The sequence below is a fragment of the Trachymyrmex septentrionalis genome, unplaced genomic scaffold, assembly GCF_001594115.1.
Source record: "Trachymyrmex septentrionalis isolate Tsep2-gDNA-1 unplaced genomic scaffold, Tsep1.0 scaffold20, whole genome shotgun sequence".
NCBI classification, from domain to species: Eukaryota; Metazoa; Arthropoda; class Insecta; order Hymenoptera; family Formicidae; genus Trachymyrmex; species Trachymyrmex septentrionalis.
The window spans coordinates 4,456,304-4,466,613 of NW_017305180.1; the positions used below are offsets into that span (position 1 = coordinate 4,456,304).

The 10,310-nt window shown below is 32.4% G+C and overlaps 2 protein-coding genes across 13 annotated transcripts; one reads left to right on the top strand and one right to left on the bottom strand.

The window, feature by feature from the left end:
• Window positions 1-337: 337 nt before the first annotated feature.
• Window positions 338-4,837, bottom strand: LOC108747853 (ileal sodium/bile acid cotransporter-like). Of its 12 annotated transcripts, none has more exons than XM_018485722.1 (7): window positions 4,771-4,837; window positions 1,963-2,274; window positions 1,682-1,891; window positions 1,246-1,420; window positions 898-1,160; window positions 640-826; window positions 338-570 (listed from the first exon to the last, which is right to left on the bottom strand). In XM_018485722.1, the coding sequence occupies exons 1-7, from the start codon at window positions 4,795-4,797 to the stop codon at window positions 407-409; spliced, it is 1,338 nt and encodes a 445-aa protein (XP_018341224.1). In that variant the 5' UTR covers window positions 4,798-4,837; the 3' UTR covers window positions 338-406. The 12 variants fall into 12 exon arrangements, with proteins under 12 accessions (XP_018341224.1, XP_018341230.1, XP_018341227.1 ...); XM_018485728.1 differs by lacking the exon at window positions 4,771-4,837 and adding an exon at window positions 4,479-4,666; XM_018485725.1 differs by lacking the exon at window positions 4,771-4,837 and adding an exon at window positions 4,473-4,666.
• Window positions 4,838-6,721: 1,884 nt separating this feature from the next.
• LOC108747854 (transmembrane emp24 domain-containing protein 5-like) lies at window positions 6,722-9,041 on the top strand. The gene is made up of 4 exons (XM_018485735.1): window positions 6,722-7,084; window positions 8,107-8,303; window positions 8,455-8,521; window positions 8,687-9,041. Exons 1-4 carry the CDS (start codon window positions 6,887-6,889, stop codon window positions 8,915-8,917), a joined length of 693 nt encoding a protein of 230 aa, XP_018341237.1. The 5' UTR covers window positions 6,722-6,886; the 3' UTR covers window positions 8,918-9,041.
• Window positions 9,042-10,310: the final 1,269 nt, after the last annotated feature.

Sequence of the window (10,310 nt, forward strand, 5' to 3'; positions counted from 1 at the left end):
TAAATTTCCCTAATATTTTCGTAGGCGATATTTTTCAAATACAAGGCTCGCATTCAAAAATCTTATATGTCTATCCGATTTAAACTAATTTTGTTTGCTGTAAACTAGTGTTATAAGTATCATCGATATAAAAAAAATATACAAATTTTAAATTATTGTTTCATAAGTAACAATAGATATAGACATTAGACATACATAATATGTAATATATAATACATATATAATATATAATATATCCACAACCAGCCCATTCTTATCAAAACTTAAAGCTTTTCAATATTAATATATAAAATATATAAAAAATATAGTTCTTTCTTATATGTTATTAATGCATAAACAAGGAATTTATTATTCTGCACGATCATGATTTAGATTGATTTAATTGCTATTGCTATTTATTTGCAATTCATTTGTTAGAAACATTTGTAGTTTGTTGAAGTTTTTCTAACGATGGGGCAGACTGTAGTGTCTCTTTTGCCGTTTTTTTTTGCTTGTAATTATAAATCAATTTTATTATAAATAAAATTGTTAATGGTACCGGTGTCATTATTGCGGCAGATACAGGAACCACTAAACAGAAAATATTTTGTTAGACGATTAAGGTAACTCATGTATGCATATATTCATATACATATTTACCAGTAGTTAGATCATCAGCGGGTGGCTTCAATGTAAATCGTAATAAAAAGATCGCCACGCCCGTATTCTGAATACCAGTTTCAATGGCAATCGCCCGTATATCAGCTTGAGGTTGCTTGCAAATATACGCTATTATAAAACCAAATGTAAAACCTAACCAGGGCAAACCCATTCCTGCGATTATGATCTGAGATTTAAAAAAATGAAATTAAAAAATTTTTAATTTTAGTGAATTTGTAAAAAAAAATATAGACTTACCTCCCACGTAAACAGTTTAAATATATATAGATTAGTCATGATGGCAAATATAATGACGAATATAATTAAAATCACAGAGAAAGGTTTCATTATTCGGACCAATATCTTCGATATTCTTGGAAACTTTTTTTGAATGATAAATCCTATGGCCAGTGGAATTATAAGACCAATCACGAAAGTTCCGATATGCTGATAGGGAACTGCGATTTTTCCCTGTGCGAAAATATATCTACCCAATGTGAAGACCCAAAATGGCATCATTCCTTTGAAGAATAGAGAAAAGATAGTAAAAGAAAAGTTTATATATAAAAGAATATAAGAATTACTTTTATGTTACGTATTACTTACCAAATGCAGCAATGGTACATAAAGTGGTCATTGTGATGGAAAGATTCAGATTACCATCAAGTAACAGTGTCCACATATTAGAAGCGCCACCACTTGGACTTATCCCTGTGAAGAACATGCCTATTTGCAGTTCAGGACGATCAGGAAATAAAAGATATCCAATGAGAAAACTTAACTAGAAATAATGTAAAATCAAGATCATAGAAAATCTGACTGACAAAAGAGCAAACAAAGTATATTGCAAAGTACATTGTACACAGGTCTGTTTTTTGTGGTTGAACCAGTGTACATTTTTGGAACTTAAAATGTGATAGGTAGATGTTTAAATTTGACGAAAGCAAGAAAGACAATTCTAGTGCAGAAATAAAAAACAGACCTGTAATACCTGTATACATCAACTGAAATATCTTGTATGTTTATGATCCATGATTATTACCAATGGCATGATCAGAAATTGACAGAAGAAACCTATGGCTGGACCTATTGGCCTTCTTAATGTACTGCGACATACGTTCCAGTCTATAGCACAGCCAAAATTAATATACAAAATAGATACAAGTATTGCTACACTGGCAGTAAATACAGAATCTATTGTGCGTTCTTCTCGTATTACGGTAATAACAGCTACTTCTTGATCCTCTTTAATCTAAAAGAAAAGAAATTTTGATTATTCTAAAGAAATAAAGCAATAAAATGAAATGTTTATTTAATACTTACCTCCCTTTCCATCATAGTAAACGTTAATGTCGTCCTACCAAGGAATACACCAGTGATATTAAAAATACCACTAAAAGAAGTTTCGTTTAACTTTGTAAATTGAGAACTTAGTTTTGCGATATGTTGGTCGGTATTAAAATACCACACACGTGGGCTGGACATATTATTATTATTATCATTATTATATATATTGAATGGGACTGATATTACTTGATTCATATGTACAGTTATGTCATGTGCAATATCAACAGTCCACGCTGCTGCTCCTCCTAACAACAGCAGTCCTATCATATATACAACACCTGCCATTCTCTAAAAACAATAAAAAAATATATTAATTAATACACTCATTTCGATCTGCTTCCTTAAAAAAGAGATTTTACTAACACACTTTCTGTTATACCACAATTATCTCCTAAACATTAACATTCAGTATTAAATAACTGAGAGTAATATCAAATTGAGATAAGAATATAAACAGTAAAAAACTGCAAGAACGGAAGATTAATTAAACATGATTAGATAAGAAAAATTATTTTGTCATGTCATACAATGTCCTCCTACTTTCCTACATTCTCTTTCCGAACGTTTCTCGTAAAGAAAGAAATCAAATCATTATCTCCGTGACGACTAAATAAGTGACTTTTGAAACGTTGCAAAAAAGGTAATCGAACACGCGTGCACACACACGCGCATGTCATTGCGCGTGCACCGACGAATTCATGCGCCTTCGATCCTCGACGCGCGTTCACCATCGCGCAAGAAACATCCATACATTCACGATCATAATCGACAATGCGTAATTCTCCTCGTTCGCCGAAGTCGCAAAATATTACAGCTCAATTGCATAATCGGTGAGCGCGAATGCGACACTACCAACAGGCGCGTGGTGGGAGACGACACGTTCCGGTAGATACGACTGTTGCGTGAAATCTGCGACTTCGACTGGCTAAATATACATCGACTCGGACCGCCGCCGTCGGTTTTTCTTCATTCTTCCGTTACGATTGGCTGTCGTCGGTGTGCGCGATTATTACGCGACGTAAACACTAATGATGACGCACCGGCTATTTCCGCCGAATTGCAAATTGCAACTCGCAACAACGGCTGTACGTTGCATCAATCGGTTCGTTTGCGGACTTCACGACGAAGCTTTCACGTCCGTTAACTGAATTTACATCAACGCGGGTTAACCTCTATAGTTACTATAGTCCGGTTCACAAACGTTCGGAAGCATTATTTGTATCCTTGTTTAACAAGGATAAAATGATTCAGGAATGTGAATGCAGCTTATATAGGGTGATCCAAAATTCGCGACTCAAAATATACTATAAGATAGTTCTCAAAAAATTAAATAAAATGTTTATCAGTTTTTATTTTAGCCGGAAAGATTTCTAGATCGTAACTACGGATTGTTCCATCTTTCGATAGACCTCAGCTCACTCTCTTATTCTCTTTGCTCTTACTCTTTTATTCTTTTTTGCTTATCTATTAGATAATAATTGATCACAATAAAATAATTACGGACGGACTCTGAAATTTTTAATAACATACAAATAAATAAAAGTAAACCAATGAGAGTCAACGCAGATAAATGGCGTAAATTATTATGAAATAATTTAATATTTTGTAGTTGGAATGAAATGGTCTCCTTTATTTGAAAACGAACTTATTTGAAAATCAAGAAGACATCATTCCAAAACTACAGAGTATTAAATTATTTCGTAATAATTTGCGCTGTTTTATCTACGCTGACTCTCATTAGCCTACTTTTATACAAGTACATTATCACATTATTAATTTATCTGAAGATGAGGACACTCGATTCTTAGATGATTATCTGTCCATGAGTCATTATATGGTATGGTAATATTAGTGAGTGTTGAACACGAACTTCTGCGCACTCGCTACTCTAATTAAGTTAAAACCACGAAGTACTGGTATCAATGACGTTGGAACGACAATAGTAGAGTTTTCGAAAATAATGATGAATTAGGGTTTTCAGGTATTTTCGCTATTCATCCTCGATTCCTTAATTACACTTGTATAACTTATTGTTGCACATGCGCAAATGTACTTTCACGTAAATTAAAAAAAAAACCCACTCGATCTTAATTTATTTCCAAGAAACAAGCAACTCCTGCGGTTCCTTTTTTAAATCTCTCAGTCACTTTTTAACGATGAGAATTATGAAAACAGTTCCTCCATGTTTTTTCTAACTCAATTTTAAAAACGTTTCCGCAATTTATCCTATACAAGTACGACTCAAATACAGTCCATTCGAATTTCCATTACCACATTGGTCAATTTTTCTGCACTCATTGAAGGACTCAATGTTCCTCTCATTTCTCTTTTAACTTTCACAAGACGCAACTTGCCGATCACGGTGAAATTCGATGCTCGCTCGTGAAAAACCGCGCGATCAAACGTGAACAAATGACTACAAACAAGTTGATGTCTGCAAGAATGCGATGGAAGCTCCCGTGACCGAATTTACGGCGGACACTTACGAGTACTTCTCAAGAATTCGCGATACACCATTTGCAGCACGTCACCACGAGTCCGCTCCACTTTGTGAAGACGCACGTATCGATTGGTAGCGAAAATCCTGGACGACCTGCTACGTGCTCTTTATCTCAGTTATGAGATAAAGCTATTACTTTCTACCGTTGCCCGATTGCGTGCTTGAGACGATAGTTCAGATTTCAGAGTGAGTACCACGCGGATAGTTAGGGGGTATGAATATAAGAATTTTTGGTTGTAACATTTATACTTATACTTAAGTTGTAGATGTATTGAGTAACGTACAACGTATGACGTACAACTTGTTGCCATGTCTCCAAGAGACAATAAAGTCTGTTCTACAATGCGCTTTTTGTTCCCTGTTTCTTGCTCTTTTTGCTGTTATTTATATGCATCTTATTTTTTTTTTTGCTTTTTATCCGGTTTTTTGTTTTATATCGCCCGAGATCGAAGTTAACGAACTTCGAAAGAAAGAAGAAATATGTAGCAAGAAATACAATTGTCGATAAAATGGTTGCAAAGGAGAAAAAAACATAAGGTAAAAAGCATAAACAGGAAACAAAGAGCACATTGTAGAAAAGGCTTAAGTCGCATGTCATACGTTAACTCCGGATCTATAATAGGTGTCTTAAGTCGTAAGAAATTGATCAATTATGGTCGAATTCGAGGAGAATAATCGACTATGATTCGTCCATTTCTCGTGGCTTAAAACTCTATTGGGTGCTTTCCATTTGTTGACACAAGTTGACACAAGTCGACGCAAGCGTCGTTCTATCCTTGTTGACATTCAGAAAGTGACAAAGATAGAACTTGTGTAGACTTATATCATCAAATGGAAAGCATCCATAATCCGGAATAAGGGTACATCCACACAAACTTGCATAGCCGCATAAACGTATGCATAAAGAAAATTGTCCCATGTTAAAATGAATGCTTTTCAATCGTGAGTGCATTTTTATTCATTTATAGGAATTGCATGGAGCATATCTCTATGCCTTTCAATCTAAAAATAATATTAGCTTTTTCTGTGCATTGTGACTACTGTTTTGCATTTTCAATTCAAAATTTTGAATAGAAAATGCAGCTTTTCAATCCAATTGCATCCAATTGAATCTAATTGAATCCAATTGAATCCAATTAAATCCAAAAAAAGTATTCGCTACTTAAAATACGTATTTGAATAGAAAAAAATTTCGATCCATTTTCATCTATTCTGGTTTGGCTGGAAATGAAGTAACGAGTTAAGACAATGGAGTAACGATTTTTGATTGGTTGCCAGGTTTTCAAAATTAAAATTGATACTTGATATTCATACATTTATTAATTTGATTGAACAATATTAATTTGATCACGTGATTCTCCTTTTTGTCGCTGCTCGAAACAGCCGGTTTGAATGACTCGTGAAATTGTACCTTGAAGAGTTTGGATAGAGAAGGAAGAAGCGAAGTGGAACAGTAATGGAAAGGAAACAGGATGAGGGATTAACCAATCATAAGGAGTCCGATTATGAAAAAGAGGGACAGGATTATTCTAATTGGATAGCTCCACAACGCGTTTTCTTTACCGTCCATTCTGTTTTTTCTGCATAGCTCTTATTTTAAGACTCCCTTATTTCATCGCATGGTACCCCATGATAGAGGATTAAAAATCCTTACAGGAGACTTTTAAGAAGAAGAAGAAAAGACCATCTGAAGTAATGTCTTAAGATGCTAATACTGTTCTGTGATTGGCTTATGATATCTTAAGTTGAATACTGTATTTAAGACAGTTTTAAATACAAGAAGAACCAACTATGAATACTAGCCTTAATATTCTATTCTATATGTCTATGATTCTATGATATATTTACTCGATCATATTTTGAGCAATATATTTTAAAATACTAAAAAATACGTCTTTGCGATTGATTTAATTTGTGGGTTTTCAATACCTGTAATATATAAGAACGGACTATAATAAATACCAGCTTTAAAATATTTTCGAATTTATAACTTATATAAAAAAGATATATTAATATTATATATTAATTTCGTATATTAATTTCGAATTTCTCAACATTTCTGGAAAGTATTCCAATTTGTACAAAGAATTTGAGAAATTTTTTAAAAAGTTATAAAATCGTAAAGAATTTGCGAAAAATTCTTAGAGATTTGTATAGAAATCCTTATATAATATAAAGAATGACAGTTCATCGAGCCTGTCACGTGGTCGATGACGTACGTTTATGCATGCGCATAAAGCACTGCTCCGTTCTGTCGTTCTGATTGTGAGGAAATAGGAACTTATCTTCTAGTAGTATCTCCAGTGCTCCAGTATTGCGCGTGGTCTGTCATTTAGCGAGTCTGACGATCTCGCGTGGCTTTTGCCGACGTCATTTTACTGTGATGCTCATCGAGTTGCGATGTCCCTCTTCGTACAGTTCGGCACCGTACTATTTGGCGTGCTCTCCTTAATTCTGGTTATACCGTCGGCCAATGGTTTCTCTTATGAAAATCTGCCCGCGGTCGCGATGGACTACAAGGTGCACGTTGACGCCGGCAAGGAGGACTGCTACTTCCAATATGTAAATCCGGGCGCGACATTTTACGTCAGCTTTCAGGTACCATCGGTTTGGATGTCTTTCAACGGCGAGCTGCGGTGAGCCGTTCTGGGTGATGAGAAATTGGATATGAGTATTTGGAATGCGACTCGCTTGATTGACCATATGGTTGCGTGGAGTTGGAGACAACTTTTACTCGAAATATCTTCCTCTATATAACTCGGAGAGGAGCATACAACTTACGAGCATTTTGCTCTAATAGCTCATGCACGTTTGCAAATTTCATGATTGTCCATTATGCTGTGAAAAACGTGATTTTGTTTTATTTTCTAGAAGATGTGTATCTGTAAGAAGAGTACAACTTTCGCTTTTTCGTGACTATTCGGGGATCATTTTATTTTTACATTTTCTTATGTATTTTTCTTCATAGAAACCGATAATTATTGCAATGACTCAAGAAAAAATTGGTACTTGAAATAAAAAATAAAATCTTTATTCACAATTATTACGAAACCACTGTTAGTATAAAAACTAATTTAAAGTTATTGATCTAACTAAATATATATATATATATATATATAAATAATATATCTATAATATAATATATTATATATATATATGTGTATGTACAAAATTTTTAAACGATTGAAGCGTAACTGACAGCTATTTCGTAACAATGTGAATAGGAATTTTACTAATTTTATTTCAATATACCAATCTTTCCTTGAGTGTAGCGTCATAATGATAATTTTTGATTTCCATGAAAAAAAATACATAAGAAAATGTAAAACTAAAATAATCCCTGAATAGTCATCAAAAAGTTGTACTCTTCTTTTGTAATTTTGTAAGACCTTGAAATTGATAATCTTGATTTGTATGCAAATAATTATTTTATGTCTGACATACACAAAATTTTTTAAGACTTTTTTTATAAAAAATTGCATTTAAAAGGCTTTAGTAATAGAGTAAATAGACTATAAGAAAAAGCATGTTGCATAGACACAATGTTGGAATAATAAAAAATAATTGGTATATGGCTATATTAATATTATATTGATTCAAGCAGTTTGTTTTAATTGTAGGTCTTGCGTGGTGGAGATGGCAAAGCTGGTTTCGCAGTAAGAAATCCAGAAGGAGTCATAGTTTATCCTTATCAATGGCGCCCTAACGCTGACTATCAGGATCAATCATTAAATGGTGGTTATTATAGCGTGTGCATTGATAATCAGTTTTCAAGATTTGCTGCAAAATTAATCAATCTGTACATCACAGTGATTAGGTAAGACAACTAATTTAACAAAAATATATGTTGCGTTAGAAAAATAGAGACATAATAAAGCATATCTATTATTTTCACACACAATCTGTTAGTCACAATCACAGTCTGAAATAGAGTGATGAATAAATAGAAACCTTAACTGTTGTTGTAGATATGATAAGTGGCAGAAATATACACAGGAATTGGAAGAACTAAATCTTTCTGTCGAGAACTTTACGGTATTACAAATTAATTTATATATTAGTATATATGTATAATGTAATAAATATATGTACATATGTTATATATATTGTATATATATTATATAATGTACAATTAAAAATATATATAATACATTATATATTATATTATTGTATTATTATCATTATCTTTTTCTCTTTCAGAGTACAATCGTGAATGTGGAAAAAAACATTAATGAGATGCTTCATACTCAACATTGGAGCAGAAGTAGAGAAGCAAGAGATATGAATCTACTGTTGGACAATAATTCTTATGTGCAAACATGGTCGATCGCGCAAGTAGCTGTTATTACGTTGACGACTATGATCCAAGTGTATTTTGTCAGAAAATTGTTCGACGTGAAACCGTCTGGACATTCCAAGACACGCATTTAATACTGATGTATCGCAGTCAATCGTTTGCTCGATAAGAGTACCGTTCAATACATGTTGTGATAAGTCTATCAATTGATCAATATCATAATCAGTTTATAGATAACGGCATAAATTATAACATATAAGCGACTTAATTAACGAATTTTTAATTGCGATTTTGAATACTTTATTCATTATTGATTGATATGTTTATATGTTATTTTTATGCCATTGTGAGAAAATTTATGTGCAATGATTTTTTAGAGACTGCCTGAACGTCAAAAATATGATGAGATACAAGAAATTCAAAAATTTTCTGGGCATATATTTTTTTATGAGTAAATATATTTGATCTTATAAATATATTTGGACGAACATTAGTCTCAAATAAATGGAAACAAACTTCTAATTCACAAAAATGTAATGAAAAATTCACGTCGATTTACTTTCTATCGAAGTTAATATATTATTTATATCAATATATGTCAAATGCATTGTGTTTTTTTATAATATTTAGAAAGTTCTACATAATTGCAGAATATTTCTTTCATTATTATTTAATAATAAAAATGTTATGATATATTCATAAGTTGAGAATACTTTTTATACAAGGTGATTCATTTTAATCTTAACAGACACAAATATCTTGTACAAATTTAATTTTATCAAAAAGACATTTTAAATAAAAATTATATGATAAGAATGTAACTTTTATTGGGAATGTTTTTCGATAAAATAGTATATCCGAAATATTTGCTTGTTAAGATTAAAATGAACACTCTGTATATTATACAAGACTGTATTGTGCATTTGTAAAAACTTCATTTTCAACATTCATGATAAACTGTCTTTTATTCACTTTTGTTTTCAACTTTTTTAATTTCACACATTCTCATACTTCAAGTCGAAGATATTTAATAATAAAGAAATATATGAAATAACGTTTATATTGTATTTGTATAAAAATAATAAATGACTCGTACTTTTGTTACAACATTCTATTTTTCCACGCCTTTATATACAATATACATGTAAAATATATCATTATCTCTCGTGTCAGCTTTTTGTAGCTTCAGTCTACTACAATAAGGTCCGGTTGCATCAACCTTACTTTAATATTTTAAGCGAAGCTTAAAACTCTCTTTATTCCTGTCTCTTTTCGGTTTTAAAACGAGATAGAGAGAATTTAAAGTTTCGCTTAAAATCAAAGTAACGTTGGTGCAACCGAGCCTAAAAGATTTTTAAAAATCATTTTTCACTTTGACGATTGATGTTACATTGGCACATAAGTCAAGGTATTTCTCCGGTTACAATCGCGTTAGAAAATTAATTGCGTACAACCTATGAACGTGCCTCTCCGCGCGTACTCTCTGAAGAGAGAAACTTTTGAGAAGAACATACACACACACACACA

What these genes read in the sequence shown, in the direction of transcription:
- LOC108747853 (XM_018485721.1), bottom strand. Translation starts at nt 4,308, where the DNA reads ATGAGAGGAACATTGAGTCCTTCAATGAGTGCAGAAAAATTGACCAAT. An exon ending in TTACTATGATGGAAAGGGAG is followed by an intron (nt 1,892 to 1,962) that starts GTAAGTATTAAA and finishes CTTTTCTTTTAG; the next exon opens with ATTAAAGAGGATCAAGAAGT. An exon ending in CGCTGATGATCTAACTACTG is followed by an intron (nt 571 to 639) that starts GTAAATATGTAT and finishes TTTTCTGTTTAG; the next exon opens with TGGTTCCTGTATCTGCCGCA.
- LOC108747854 (XM_018485735.1), top strand. Translation starts at nt 6,887, where the DNA reads ATGTCCCTCTTCGTACAGTTCGGCACCGTACTATTTGGCGTGCTCTCC. An exon ending in CATTTTACGTCAGCTTTCAG is followed by an intron (nt 7,085 to 8,106) that starts GTACCATCGGTT and finishes TTTTAATTGTAG; the next exon opens with GTCTTGCGTGGTGGAGATGG. An exon ending in TTTCTGTCGAGAACTTTACG is followed by an intron (nt 8,522 to 8,686) that starts GTATTACAAATT and finishes TTTCTCTTTCAG; the next exon opens with AGTACAATCGTGAATGTGGA.